The sequence below is a fragment of the Pyxicephalus adspersus genome, chromosome 1 (assembly GCF_032062135.1).
Source record: "Pyxicephalus adspersus chromosome 1, UCB_Pads_2.0, whole genome shotgun sequence".
NCBI lineage: Eukaryota > Metazoa > Chordata > Amphibia > Anura > Pyxicephalidae > Pyxicephalus > Pyxicephalus adspersus.
Genome location: NC_092858.1, coordinates 20,961,557 through 20,977,475, shown reverse-complemented (window position 1 = coordinate 20,977,475; position 15,919 = coordinate 20,961,557). Strand labels below are relative to the sequence as shown.

At 38.7% G+C, this 15,919-nt stretch overlaps 2 protein-coding genes across 2 annotated transcripts in view; both read right to left on the bottom strand.

The window, feature by feature from the left end:
* Positions 1-11,209, bottom strand: part of DHRS12 (dehydrogenase/reductase 12) — a 14,804-nt gene extending 3,595 nt beyond the window's left edge. Inside the window, exons 1-7 of the mRNA XM_072403403.1 lie at positions 11,053-11,209; positions 8,772-8,905; positions 7,764-7,846; positions 5,991-6,083; positions 5,213-5,294; positions 2,651-2,712; positions 1,096-1,200 (exon numbers count right to left, since the gene is read on the bottom strand). Of these exons, the coding sequence (XP_072259504.1) occupies positions 1,096-1,200; positions 2,651-2,712; positions 5,213-5,294; positions 5,991-6,083; positions 7,764-7,846; positions 8,772-8,905; positions 11,053-11,108 (615 nt within the window). The 5' untranslated portion in view covers positions 11,109-11,209. The remainder of the gene's footprint in view (positions 1-1,095; positions 1,201-2,650; positions 2,713-5,212; positions 5,295-5,990; positions 6,084-7,763; positions 7,847-8,771; positions 8,906-11,052) is intronic.
* A 2,848-nt stretch (positions 11,210-14,057) lies between these two features.
* ATP7B (ATPase copper transporting beta) overlaps positions 14,058-15,919 on the bottom strand; it is a 30,256-nt gene continuing 28,394 nt past the window's right edge. Inside the window, exon 21 of the mRNA XM_072403379.1 lies at positions 14,058-15,266. Within this exon, the coding sequence (XP_072259480.1) occupies positions 15,014-15,266 (253 nt within the window). The 3' untranslated portion in view covers positions 14,058-15,013. The remainder of the gene's footprint in view (positions 15,267-15,919) is intronic.

Here is a 15,919-nt window from a genome sequence, read left to right as displayed (position 1 = left end):
CCGGGGAGCAGAGCTGTCAGCATAAAGCTCCGCTGATTGCTCTGCTCCCTGAGTTGCTGAGGAAAGGGAAATCCTGATCAGGATTTCCCTTTCCTCAGGGAGCGGAGCAATCAGCGGAGCTTTATGCTGACAGCTCTGCTCTTGCCCTCCTATTGCTTGCGGTTACAGCTAATTGAAGGCACCTGCTTTCAATTAACTGTGACCGCAAAGTTCCCACGGTCCAGGAAATCCCACAATGACATTATGATTCATAATGTCATTGTAGGATAACCTGTAAAAAATAAAAAAAACAAGTTTAAAATAAAAAACAGAAACGAAATAAATAATTAAAAAAAAAAAAAATTGCAAAAAAAAAAAATTGTCGAATGCAGCAAAATTCGGTTCGGGTATACCCGAATTCGAACTGCCATATTCGGGTCGAATATAGGGACAACCGGAATTTGAACATCAACACTAGTCACCACACATTCCACTGCATCTGCTTTCTGTAGATCAATTTTGGACTGTAACTTTGGAGCTATTGGCATAAACAAATTGTTTAGTAAGATTAGGTAGAAGCCATACTGATCCACTTGTGTATTTTGGACTGTAACGGGTGCGTAAGGTTCTGTGATGGATCTAAAAGTGTTTGTTGGGATACTGGAATGAACTTTAAAGCAGAGCACTGGGATAACACAATAATACATAACTAAAGGGGGCATTTGTATGCCTTTTTGACCACTGATGTGATTTGTTCATTTCTTCCACATCTGTGCAATAACTCCGCATGAAACTGACTTCTGCAAGAGTTTGCTGCAATAAACACCAACACACTGCTGCTCTGTCTCTTGTGTGCATTGACCAGTCTTGTGCCCAGGTTGTGTAGCACAGTGCCACCGATATATCTATATTAAAGTAACAAAGTTTGCAAAGAGTTTCTGTGTCCTAGCTGTTAAGAAATACATTTAAGAAACGTATTTCCTGTACTAGAATATGATTATCGGGTGAAGTATCAGCACCCATTTCCAACAAAAGGTTTTTTACAGATCAGGCAAACAACTTTATGCAACCAAGTCAAAATCCAGGGAATATAAGGTAACCTTTACATTAACAGACCTTATTTTGTGCGTACACCATTGTTCCATCAAATGTACTCGTCTCAAATTGTAGGTCTGACACGTCCAGCTTTTGCACCAGCATACCACCCGAGGAGACCGTTACCTGGAACAATACAGTTATCAGTGACACATTTGCAGATTACTGTAATCACTCCGACCTCTGCAAATCCACATATCTATTCTGCGCACTGAGGGCAGATGTGAAATTTTACTGGAGGCATATGGAAGCATGCAATATAGAAGATTAAACTTATTTTGCTCTATAATACAATTGTTTTGCATGACATGCTTAGCTGCTCAAGTACCAGTGTCAAAATATAAAATAAATGCATCACCTTTGGAGAAAAAAAACAAAAAAAAAAAAAGATCTTGTCTACAAATAGGTATGGCAAGGTATTTGTTTGATTTTTTTTTTAGGGGCCCAGTCCCTAAAATTAGAAATCACTTAATGATGGGCTGCCAATAGGTAAATCTTAGCAGGCAACAGAGACACATACACCTTCAAGATCAAAGAACAGGAGGCTTTTGTGGTAATAAAGGTAGGAGCAGGCACCCTGCACAAGTGGAACTTGTGAGATATGAAGTTACCTTTAACAGTACAGGTTTTGTTCTGACCTGAACCATCTACAAGACATCTACAGAGCAGTCCAAGGCCCGATGGATGTTCATGGGAGAATAATTCAAAGGAATGCAGGGAACCAAAACTGTCACCATGCTTAGGGCCCAATTTTGGCCGAATATATCCCCACTGCAAACAGTGTGATAGTAGAATACAAATTATATATTGTATTAGTGTAATGCCTACTGTACCTACTGTAGTTTGTGTTAGCTTTTTTTCGGTCTGAGGTTTGCTCATTTCCAATATTGTTTCATGGCCATTTACCAATTTACCAAACCAGAGACTGGAACTAACATAAGGTAAACTGGCATTAACATTTTATTACACACATGGCACAGCAGTGCAGAATGATGTAGCTATGACAATGTTGTATTGAAATTGGAGAATTTGTCACTATAGCTAATCAAATATTGAAGTATAGGCAGATTAAAGGAAACCTGTCTTGAGAAATATATCCTTCCAGTCACTTCAGCAGAAACAAGTATAGATAAAATTATTTCTGACATTCTTTAACTTTTTAAGGCCATTGTAGAAAAACTGGGGACTGTGGTGTTAGAAACAAACAACTCTCATCCCCATGGCATTCTCCACATTCAATGTGGGGGAACTATCTGGTGATCAGGTAGATCAACGGTAATTACCAGAAAAAATGGTAATCGTATAAAAGTAGTGATCCTGCTGCAAAGTGGCAATCTTCATTTTTATAAATGACTAGTATAAATGTATCAATAATAAAACTATTTTTATAATGAGAAGCATGTTTGTGCCTTTACACCCATACAGCCTATTTATAATGAAGGTAAAACAATCATTTTCAGAAAAAGCCCAGGAATGGTGGGCCCCATTTTTCTCATTTGATCTACTTTATTAGAAATCCTTTCAACTGAACTTTTATTCTTGGTTATGAGACATATGAGGGTAGATGCCCACTTACCACCCTGGCATCTTCTTCATGCTTCAGTGCTGGCAACAATGCTCTAGTTAGAATATAGGTACCTGGACACAAAAAATAGTTTTAGATGACACTACAGCTAGGATTTTTTTCCAACTTTGCTACACTTAAATTCCATACTGCTATAGATGACTAATTAAAAAATACATTCCACAATATCCTCTACAACCTTAACAAAATCACACATACAATGGCACAAATTAAATTTATCAAAAAAAAAAAAAAAAAAAAACAGACTGTTTATTAAACTCAAAAAAGCTAATAGGATCTATTCTGGATTTGCACAGTTTATAGTGACTTTCTATATAAAACATTAGTGGAATGTCAATGTAAGATAAAAGGATTTTTTATTTTGTCTTTTTTCACTCCCTTAGACTTTGTGGATCATGAGCATTTTATTTAAAAAAAGAGCTAATTGCATATTTGGTGACAGGAATGTTTCTTGAGCTTTGTTAGGTATCTGGAGTTTAATGTATGGTTGATTGGTATAAAGAGTTACTTTGTCTTTGAAAAAAATATTTATATCAACAACATTTTTCAATATATGTACACATACACTCTGAAAATGTTTAGATTAAGCCATTTATCTGCACAGAAATCATCCTCCTATGAATTTGCCCTCATTAGGCTCATTTCTGTAACACACTGCCAGGAAATTACAGCCCAACATGTAATTGATTTACAGGATTATTGCCCATTGAATATCATTCTACTTGTATAAGGAAAGATCTTTCTGCCCATTTATTAAAGAAACCACATGCTCAGTGCAGCGTTGTAACACAACTAATCAGATTTCAGAACACTTAAGAACATTTATGCCAAACTCTGAAATAACTCACTAGGAATAGTGAAATGAACCCCGCCATTCCCAAGATTTTTTATCATCACAACCACTAGATTAATTTGCTATCTATTCAAGAAACCTCCAGGTTGCAGCAGGTTCATTTCTGTTCATTTGATTGTTCAGATCCTGGCATTCTGCCACAAATACACAAACCACAGCAATCTACTAATGGAATTATTTATCTGCACGGTATTCTGCAATGGGGGGGAAGAGAATTCTCAGCCTGCCTTACTAACTAGACCATTATATACAAGCCCTTCCTATACAAGTCAGAGGATGACAAAAGCAGCTTGAAACAGGTTGATGCAGCTAAGGAGCAGGTTATCTACATCTGTCAGTCAACCTGACACAATCTCAGAATCATCTCAAACTGATGTCAAATGCACCTAAAAGCAATCTGTCCTAAAAACAATCCTATAGCCCAGGGGTCGGCAAACTCGGGCCTTTAGCTCAGATACGGCCTAGCCAGTAATTCGTTGTGGCCTAACAGCCCCGTTAGGAACTACCGGACCTCTGATGCCACCTCCTTGCTGTTGCTCCCCTATTTACCGAGGTCGGCGTTGATACTTCCGCCGGTGCGGTAAAAACGGGAAGCTCCCTGAAGGGAAATTCTTCCCCTCCGCAATGCATATTGAGGAGAGGGATTTCACTTCAGGGGGCATTCTGCGGTGGGGGTGAGGCCATTAGAGCGGGACTCATAGTCTGGCCTACTGTGCTCCCACCCTTCCCTGAAATGGCCTAGTGGCCATAAAAGTTTGCCAACCCCTGCTATAGCCCATCAACACAAACCTTTACTCCGCTTGCTATTAAAGAAAACCATTTACTGTTTCTTCTAAGGAAAGAAGAAAAAAAAAAAAAAACATTCAATTACAGGTTTGGTTTACATCAAATCTTTAAAAATGTATGCATTATTGTGGAACTAAAGCCCCACTTTGGACATTTGTGATTAATGTGGTTAATGCAGAAAGGGACAGGAGATCTCCCTTCTGCAATACCTGTTACTACCTGCCTGATCACTGCCCAGCTGTCAAATTTTGCTGAGCTGCAATGGAGTTGCACATGCGTTGGTTGCCAGGGAAACAAGGCGCATATTGTGGGTTTAGTTCTGCTTTGACCTATGTACTTCTAATATGTTTTTGACACATAGGGCCTGATTTATTAAAGCTCTCCAAGGCTGGAGAGAATACACTTTCATCAGTGAAGCTTGGTGATCCAGCAAACCTGGAATGGATTTATTCAATGTTATTTGATATTTGTTAGCAAATGTTTTGAATCCTGGATCAGATCCATCCCAGGTTTGTTGGATCACCCAGCTTCACTGGTGAAAGTGTATTCTCTCCAGCCTTGGAGAGCTTTAATAAATCAGGGCCATAGTATCAGACCTCATTTAAAATGACAAAACTTTGCAGATCAATGCAACAGTTACAGATAAAGATGTATTTTTCAAAAAAAGCCCATTCAATTATTATGCAAACTTCAGTTACCCAAACTAAACGATCAGAATTTTTCTTTCACAAGTCTCCCTACAATATACCCATTTACCCTGGGTTTTTGAACATCATCATTGTTGTGTGTGACGCACTGTTAGACAAAAGTGTCTACAGTGCTCAGTATATATATAAAAAAAATAAATAAATAACTGAATTGGTTTTATTTGGGTTCAGGCATTGAAGTATCATTTAAAAAAAGGCACCACCTACCCAGAACATTTGTAGCAAAGTTCTTCTCAATTCCATCTTCCGTTAATTCTCGTTGATTCACCATACACCCAGCATTGTTTATCTAGAAAGAATGAACACCACAACACACTCTTTTATAAATATTCCCATTTTAGGTTTGTAATGTAACTGAGCTTTTGTTGCAGTTACAAATACATGATAAACTCTTTCAACACCCTCCACATACATGCTATAGATTACTAGTTAGTATAGTATAGAACACTATTCTGCGTCACCCTTTAAGCTCTACAACCTAAACAATATCACATCACATACAATGGAGCAAATAATTAATCAAAAACAGTTATGCCGTTCATTAAATCCAATAAAGCTAATACATTTGCATTTCATGTTAATAATGTAACTGAGCTTTTGTTGCAGTTACAAATACATGATAAACTCTTTCAGCACCCTCCACTAGCCCTATTCTCATCCATTACTGACTAGATTGGGACCATGGTCTGCACTCTCCTACTTATTCCTATAGAGTTTTCAAATACAAGAATGTAATGGAACTGGAAGAAATAAAAGAGGAATGCTTTGACAAGAGTTTGTGTGATCTAATCAGTGATATCTTCAAAAAATGTTTGTCGGTATGAGGATTTAGAAGCATTTCCAGTGGATTAGCACATTGTTTTCTATACTTGCAGGAACTTTTAAAACAGATAAATGTGAATGTATTACAGAGATGTATTGCAAATGTTTTTTTTTGTCCTGACATACACTATTATATTAGCACAAGAAATGAAAAAAAACCCACCAGCACATTGAGTCTGTTTTCTGTCTTAAACTTCTCAGCAAATTCCCAGATTTCCTTTGGATTGGACATATCTAGGAGGTGTACTAAAACATTCTGAAAAAAAGAAACAAAAAAAAGAAGAGATGTGAATACAACAGGCTAATTTACATGCTCTAAAAAAAGTATGAGCATGTAAAAAAAAAAAAAAAAAACATTTATTTTTGCAGGAGGATTTCAAAATCTGTTATGTTTTTTCTGCTGTCTGTGTGCTTGCTAGTAACAGCCCCTCACACCATTTTTGTAATTTCTCTGGGACAACCAGGAAAGCAAGCCAGAGACAATCTCTGCACATACTGTAGTAAAAACCTAACAAGGTAGGCTGGTGTGCCCTTTTTTGCCATATTTTATTGTATTTTGCATAAGTGAATTAAGCAGTGCTGATACACGTGAGCTATGAAGACAATAAAACACGCTGGTGTCTGTTACATTTGATATGTGTTACATAAGGTCAAAAGAATTGCATACAGAAGTCCATAAGATTCACCCTTCTCATAGTGTGTGTGTTTTATCTATGAGGCTTAGGGTAGTGGACATTAGTACACTACCCTAAGCCTCATAGATAAAATATTAGAATGGAAGGGCCTGATTTATCAGAGCTTTCAAAGTATTTAAAGATGGAACTCATTCAAAGCCTGAATGTTTCTAATGTTTGTGAGCACTTTACAATAACAGTTGTACAAATATTGTATTGGGTTTTGTTGTGTTCCAGGCACTGATAAACCATAAAAAAAGATGTCAAAGAGTGGTTAGCTGGGAGCTTGAAGGTATAAGGAAAAAATATAAATAAATAATGGAAAACCAAATTTCCTGGACTTGGAGCCCGCTCCAATGCTTATGTATATAGGTGCCTATGAATATTTTGCACACAAAAAGCCATTATTATCTCCTGATTGCATAAACTCAGTCATAACTGCTTCTTTTCTTAAGTCCAAATGCAAAATGTTAATAACCTCAGAAGCATCTCAAACAAATCTCAAAGCCATGTGAAACACAAATGTATGTAGGTAGCATTTAGCCATTGAAGCAGACCCTTAGGGTGCGTACATACGTACACATCCTTTCCAATGACTGCAGATACAGTGTATGTATTCACTGTACATACAGCACTGTACTGTTCTATGGAGGGAGGAGGGGGCAGAACGTTTGAGCGGCACTCCTCTGCACTCTCATTCATTTTGATTACGATTGTTCGGCGCTCATCGTTCTTGGATCCTCCAGAACGGATCGATGAACGACCAACGCTATACACACGCCAGATTCTTGTCTGACATCAGCCCTGAGGCGATTATTATCTGATGAGGATCATCTGACGTATAAAAGTAGCCTAAGTCTCTACAAAGTTTTTAAACCCAGAACCCTCCTTGATCATGTTTGTTAATAATATTACTTTAACAAACTGAATAGCTGTACATCCTTTAGCCCCTGTTGTTTGCAGGCTACATGCTGGAGCTGCAAATATCTGGCGTGCCATATAGTAGAACCAACAAATTCTATCTGGAATTAATGAAGGCCATTACAACGAAGTATGTGGCTTGTGAGAAGGTGTTCCATTCATATTTTAAAACTTTGCAGAGTATGACCATGGTGATTTCATTTACTTTTTTTTAATTATTTAAAAAAATTGCTTCTAAAACCATGCATACATTATTTTGTGAGGTGTGATACATCAGTGATAAATTCTAACTGTACTGCAATGCAGAATAAATGAAGTGCCAAACAAAATAATACCCTTACCTGATTCCCACTGCTCGTGATTATTTCTTTTTGTGCTTCTTCTGCCCTGTCCTTGCTTCTGCATACTAGATGAACAGTACCACCTAGAATCATTCAAAATATTAAGTTCAATTATTTTCTGAGAACCTATTTTTCTCCTTCCTGTATGTGAAGGTTGGTCTCTTGTTGTTCTATAAGTTTTTACATTACAATTATTATTATACAAGTATTACAATTTACTACTGTAAAGGATCTCAGAAATTTAAGGTAAATTATTTGGGTCTAATTTTTAAAAGCCCTACAAGACTGGAGAAGATCAACTATTATGGGGAACCTGGGTGATCGAGCAAACCTGGAATGGTTTTAGTCCAGTATTTAAAGCTTTTGCCAACAAAGAGAAAATGATTTTAAGAAAATAAATTCCAGGTTTACCCATGATAGTCTATCATCTTTAATCTTGGAAGGCTTTATTAACTCAGACCCATTGTCGTCCAGCGACTTCAAAGAGTTGCTGCAGATTATTCCCCCCTCATAATTTCAGTGAAAACAAACAGAAATTAAATTTATAGTTTTAGAGAAATTGTGAACCTGCACTGAATCATACATTCTGTATTTTATTTTTACCCCTCTCCATAGAATGGGCAGTGCTGTCTGTACAACACTTGGCAATTCTCCGTCACTGGAAATGATCACCAACAACCGTTTCCAGACACAATTATTGCAAATGTATACAAGAATAAGAAATCACAGTGCTACCCCTAACAAAACCTTCGTCTCTTTTCAAAAAGGATGGACACCATCTTTTTCAGATACCATCTGGGGGGTCACTATCTACTTCCCAGACTGGGATGCTGGCCCAAAGGATGACATAATTATGTAAGACTCTAGCAGGAGCCATTTTTCTGGATAGATCAGCTCCCCACTGGAGTATGAATGTTACAATCTTAATAATCGTTGTTTAGGAGGAGACTACGGAAATGTTTCCTTCTACTTGCAGCATACAAATAACATGATTCCCCCTAACATTACCTCTTTTAGCTATGGCCAGAGCAGTAGCTTTGCCGATCCCACTATTTGCTCCGGTGATCATATAGGATTTTCCTGTAACATCAACTTGCAAATCTTCTGCCACAAAGTACCTGGCTGCAGACTCATATCCACCTCTGTGAAAGATAAATTATTATACAATAATGTTTTATAATAAGGATCAATATAAAATGGTAATAACAGAACTGCTCATTCAGAAGAGACAGGAATTTTTTATTTATTTTTTTTTTTTTTTAGACATCTTTACCTGCTGCAAATGGTAGTTTGTAACATGGTATGGACACAGATCAGGGTTTATAAACACTGGTACAATGCAAAGTAAGTGGAGCTTATAGGAGAAATGATCTCAGACTAGCTCAGCCTTTCTCAACCGTTTTCACATGTAGTTATGGACAAGTTATGTTAACAAACTCTTCTACAGCCACTATTATATACACAACGTTTATATTGCCTCTTACATTGCTGGCCAGCGAGAAGAATCATTGGTGTCAGTGGTAACTGCTGACCTGAAAGGTCCAAAGTACTTATGGCTCAAGTGATCTCTGGAAGAACCCTAGAATCTTGGTGGCCTAAGTTGATTCACTCGTTGGTTATACCAGCCACTGTCAAGGCATGAAACAACGGGCACAGTAATGACACCTCCAGATCTCCTGAGCTTAGCAATTACACACAGCAGTGCCTGGGATCTCAAACTGCAGATACACAGCTATGAAGCTGTATGAACAGGGGTGTCTAGGCTCACTCATATATCAGCAAGTTCTAGGATCCCCCCCCCAAGAGAACTCTAAGACAAAAATGTAGGTTTGACGGTACAGTGCACATGTTTATATGTCCCCTATTATAAAGCAAGACTTTCAGCTTTATGTTTACTCAAAGTTTACACAAATACACACGTCAAATGACTCTCGTTTCGATTATCGTTTCAGGGCTGATATCGGACGAGAATCTGATGTGTGTACAGCACTGGTCCGACGTTGTTCATGGATCCGTCCTGGCTGATTCATGAATGATGCACAACTGCAATGCATCACGCAATAAGATCTGCAAGTTTTATTTCCATCCTACGTCACCCGATCTCACGCCTGGGTTAGGTGACATAGGATGCAGAAACAGGAGGAAGAGGAGAAGATGGCACCAGGACGGATGCTGGGACAATGTGAGATCCGATGCAAGACACCCCCGGAGGGATCGAACTGCCCTGCGGAATTAAAAGTAAGTCTATTTTTTTTAGGCACTTTTCAGTTTAGTTCCTCATTAAAGAAGCATTATCTGCACATGTGACAACTGGCGCAGGGGGCTGTACTGTACCACTCACTACTGCCCCCATTCATACTGCATGGGGCTGCCCATATTGAGTAGCTACATGTAGCGGATACGAGATATGAGGAAGCGATAACCACACCACAACCTCATTACAAGTCATAGGTCAAAACTAGAAATCTTTCATAAGTTAGCAGAGTGCAGACATAAATGTTAAACAATAACTTTTTACTATGCGACATGACAATAATAACAGCCCTCACCCTCCTCCGTGTGTTATACAATGGAGCAGCTCCAAACATTATGCTGTGGTCACAGAAATATTTCTTTAGATGACATGTTTGTGTACATAACATCAAAGTGGAACTTTCATTAAAATAAAAAAAACTTCAGAAGGCTGTGATCAGGCCTGATGTGTTTTATTGCAGAATGGACATTTCCCTTCTATAATAATGAACCCGCCTGGTGGTAACTGCGGTGTAAGGTGTGTGTCAGCAGAGCTCAGCCAATCAGCAAACCCCAAGCCTGGAGCCTGATTTACATATAGGCACATCAATGAGTTACATGTTACTATGGGTTACCACACTGTTCCAAATCCCATAGGTGGCTTCCATCTGAAATTCAATTTTTTAATACTTTTACTACTTTGGATTGTAGTATTATTTATGAGGGCCAGAGAGGGCAGCTATCCAAATTTTGGCTATGGAGGGGATGCTAAGCACAAGCTAGCAAAACATGACAGAAGATTTCACCATTCCATATAATAAAATAATAAATATAATAACTTCAGATATATAATAATGAATTATACAAAGAAAGCAACAACAGCAATACACAATGTACAGAGGTCCCTGCATAGACCAGAGGGTAAACATTTCAGAAGTGATTTATAAATCCTGTAACCATAGCTACCAGAGGGCAGCTGGAACCTGGTTACTATTGGCAACGTAGTATATGTGTATGGAGCTGCAAGGACCGCACACCTTTCTGGCTGGGCACTTACTTGGTGTATTCCCGAAGTCCTTTCAGGAACCAGACCGTGTTTCTGTAGAGAGACATGTTTTGTCCGAGAGACACTCCCGACTACCCCGCCTCTACACAGCGATATCTATCAGAAATCCAGCCAGGCCCCGCCCATCATGGAGAACATGTGACGTCACGGGTCTCTACGCACAGCTATGTTGCTGCCCTCCAGTCAGACCCCACCTATCAGAGAGAGCGCTTGACGTCACGTGGCCATGTAACCATTTCCCGCCTCTGTCGGAGTTGTAGTGTCTTCTGTGAGGTGACGGAGGCTGTGTTGTATAACTCAGAGCCCAGTTGTGTAATTTACACTCATATAGCCCTGTACAGTCCCATGTTACACAATGTTATACTTAACAATACTTTCTGCATCCTGCCTAATAAAGACCAGCCCAATTATTATTATTATTACACAGTATTTATATAGCGCCATCATATTACGCAGTGCTGTACAAAGTCCATAGTCGTGTCACTAACTCCCTGAAGGGGCTCACAATCTAATGTCCCTACCATAGTCGTATGTCATTTATACAGTCTAAGGTCAATTTTTGGGGGGAAACCAAATAACCTCACTGCATGTTTTTGGGATGTGGGAGGAAACTGGAGTACCCGGAAGAAAACCCATGTAGACATGGGGAGAACCAGCAAACTCCATGCGGATAGTGTCCTGGCCGAGATTCAAACATGGGACCCAGCGCTGCAAAGGCCAAACTGCTACCCCGATATGTAATTCTTTACACTTTTTTAACATGGAGGAACCCCTGAAATATTTAATAACACCTTTTCTTTTCAAAAGCCATCATTTTCACCACCTATTAGATTGTAAGCTCTTCAGGGCAGGGTCCTCTCCTCTTCCTGTGTCACTGTCTGTATTTGTCCGTAACCCCTATTTAATGTACAGCACTGCATAATATGTTGACGCTATATAAATACTGTTTATTAATAATATTAATAATAATACTTCCACAATCCAAGTGCTGTCGTTCCTGAGACATCTGGTTTACTTCTTTCCGGAACAGAAGGCGCGGCCATCTTCTTTCTTCTGGGTTTTTTTCCCTCACGTCACCTAATCTTGCACCGAGATCGGGTGATGCGTCTTCCTGTAAATGTAAAAAAAAGGTGCCAATCTCACTTTACGCATGTGTGACATTGGCACTTTCCAGGAATCCCCCTCATGACGCATCCACAATCTAATGCATGTACATAAGGAGCAGCCCACAGCCTTCCTGAGATATGTGACCTAAGTATCCCAGGAGGCTGCGGGTTTCCCCTTCTGTTTTTACTGCCACAGCAGTAGGAGTTTTGGAGAGTCCTCTCCAAAAATAAAAAATAGAATAGAAATAATGACCTCAGGCAGAAATCTAATTGGTCCCCCAATGTAATTTAGTAATTCGCTATGGCAGATCAATAAATGACCAAGCGGGGGTAATCATTCTCATACCCTATGATGGAGGATACAGCGGAGTGCCTCCCACTCGTCCTGTCACTACACTCTCTGTACAGCAATAGAGTCACTGGAAACAATCACGAAAGATCATTTTCAGCAAAAATATACCGTCCGCATGTAGCTTTACAATGGTTATCAATGACCAGTGTGGTCAGTAAGTCAATGGAAAGATCTGTACCCTAACAATTATCTAAAAATATCAATGGTGTCATGCTGTTGGTTATCCCTATTAACTTCTGGAGCAGTGTTTCCCAATCAGGGTTCTTCCAGAGGCTGCTAGGGGTAACTCCAGCCACTCTCAGGTCAGTTTAAGTGACATCAATGATCATTTTGGCTGTCTGTAAGGGTGACATTCTTCCTACTGCCCAGCATTGTAAGAGGCATTCTTCTCACTGACCACCACACTAATGTACTGTGATCTGTGAATATAGTAATTATGGAAGGGGTTCCCTAAGACCTGAAAGTTATTTCAAGAGTTTCCCCACATTAAAAAGGAAGAGACAGCCTGGTCTAGACACATTCACATACCAGGATGTGTCGGCCATTTTTAAGGAGCAATTCAAGACAAAAAGTACATTTTCATGGTATTGCTTAGGTACAGTTAACATTGCTAAATGTTAATTGTAACACTGCAAATCTTCACTCATTATGTTCAGGTGCACTTTAGAAGTGGAATACCTTATTACGCATTTGCACTTTTTAAAGGGTAAATTTATGAATGAAGGTGTCTATGCATGATTACCTGTCTATATTTGTATCACTGCTTCTGTTTTCATTACCTAGCTGTGCAACAAACTAGCAGATAAATAGTAAGTTTATCTTGTATTTCTACAAGTACACAAACACCTCATATATAAAATCAACAACTGTTTTTGGAAACAATAACTGATGTTCTGTTAAAAAAGATCCCAGCTGTGTCCTCCTCATTAGAAATCACAGCGGCCATTTGTGATGATCATTTAGTGATTTGGGATGGCAGATTACTAAACAATGTCAGGAAACAGCTGTGCAGGTGCTAGATTTTTTTTAAGAAAATCAAAAAACCAAAACCCTTAATGCAGCTTTAGACCACTATAGGAATATATAGGACCACTATAGGGAAATACAGACCTGTGTTGGCATCAAGACTTCCCACACAGCTCCCAGCTGCTGGCACGGGCTGGCCCCTCACACTACAGCACATTTGACTGCTGCCACCAATGAGCCGTACTAGTACCGCTCACTGTTGCCCCCATTTATTCTCTATGGGGCTACCCCTGGGAAATGCTACATGTAACTTTTTGCCAGAGGTAGCAGTTCCCCGGCATGAGGATGCAGTAACCACACCACAACCTCGTGGCCAGTGTGGGCATACAGATCAAGTGCCCTGGATCTGCCAAGACTGTAACAGCTCCATATACCACACTTTCTTCCCCTAGTTTATAAATTGAAATTCTGCATTTTCCCAAAATTGGTTTACCTTCACCATTTCAAACCTGGAAGCTTTAAGAAAAACAATTGCAATTCCTCATGGTTCACCCAAAAACTCTCAATATACGTTTCACAAAGTGAAGAATTTCTCTTTAATTTACACAATTATTAATAAATAACAGAATTATTTATGATACAGAATGATCTTCAGTATAAAAAGACATAATTCACAAAAGACAAATGGCTAAAAATAAATTATTTTGTACAGACTTCTCTGTAACTAATTCTAACATTTACATATTTGATTTTACCACAATATTTACATTTTAGAAAAATTGTCAATAATAAAGTGAAAGATAAAGATTTCTGTTACAAAAATATTATTAGCTTTTGTCCACACAACTGCTTTATCATGCTGATTTGTGTTTTTCCCTATTCTCTTTTCAAGCTAGCGAAAAACATGAAATCTGTTCTGTCAATAGAAATGGTGGTGCTTTGTATGTGAAGACAGCAAGAAACGTATCCTGGCTTACCTACGTGTAACCTGAACAATTACTGAGGACATAATTCTATAAGTATATGCACTTCCACACTATTACACATGTACAGTAGGTAGTAGATAGATAAGTGCTTCAATATATTTATTTTATCATTTCACAAGAGAATAATGTGAATATAACATGAGAGCATAGTCATAAATAGATCCTATATATATATATATATATATATATATATATATATATATATATGGACTATTGGAATGCTTTTGTCATTTTTTAACATGTATCTAAGTTATACTTATTAATGAACATATCTGTCATGAGAAGCAATGGTACCTATAAACTAGAGATTTTTCTTCAACATAACAAAACTGTAAAGCACTAAAAGAAATAAGGAGAAAGATGGAAATTGAACTTATATTAGTTTATCTTGTGACATAATTCCAGTCATTGCAATGTTTTGTTTGTTGAAGTGGAGACAGTTCCTGTTTTCACATGGAGCAGTATAGATGGGATGGCTCTTCCCTGGGTCAACCCTAGCACCAGAGCAGCCAATGTGATTTTACAGAATTGTATTTATTGTTTTAGATGTACTGGTCCTCATCGGTTTCATTGAAAAGGAGAGACCATTTATCCTGTCTCTCTCCCGTTACAGAGTTCTGTCGAGAGATTTTGTTTACAGACACTTGGCTGACATAACTGATCTGGTCCCAAGAGCCGGAAATATCTCTTCTTCTGTCATCCATCCCAACATGAACACTTATCTGCGACGGTGTGAGCGGCTTCATGAGGCCTTGTGCCTGGGCTTCGTATCTGTCGGAGTCTGGCTTATTGTAGCTAAAAGATTGACAGACACACAAGAAGTTATTTAAGGAAAACACAAACTTTTAGTTAACAAGAACATGCAATAGTCACTGAAACAACCACACTGCTCTAATTCTGGGGCTGATTTATTAAAACTCCCCAAGGCCGGAGAGGATACACTTTCATCAGTGAAGCTGGGTGATTCAGCAAACCTGGTCCAGGATTAAAAACATTTGCTAACAAATAGCAAATCACTTAAGAAATCCATTCCAAGTTTGCTGGATCACCCAACTTCACTGATAAAAGTGTATCCTCGCCGTCCTTGAGCTTTAATAAATCAGCCCCTCTATGTTCAGACTGGCAGTGAGGTTGTGATGTAGTTACCACTTCTTCACGCCAGTAATCTGCTGACTTGGGGGAGACGCTTCATTTAGAGGCTACCCATGGCCGCCCTATAGGGAATGGATGGGGGAATCAATGAGCAATTCAGTACCATTGTCAAATATGGAAATGGAACTGGCAATTCAAATCCTCAGCACCAGTCAAAAAATACTTTCATAGAAAGTAGTGTTTGACCAAAGTTACTTAGATCTTTTTATGTAACTTTTCATGTTTTGATGTGTCCCTGTTAAAATCAAGATGTCCTTATAACTTTCTGTGCACTTTTATTAAAGGCTGCATGAAAA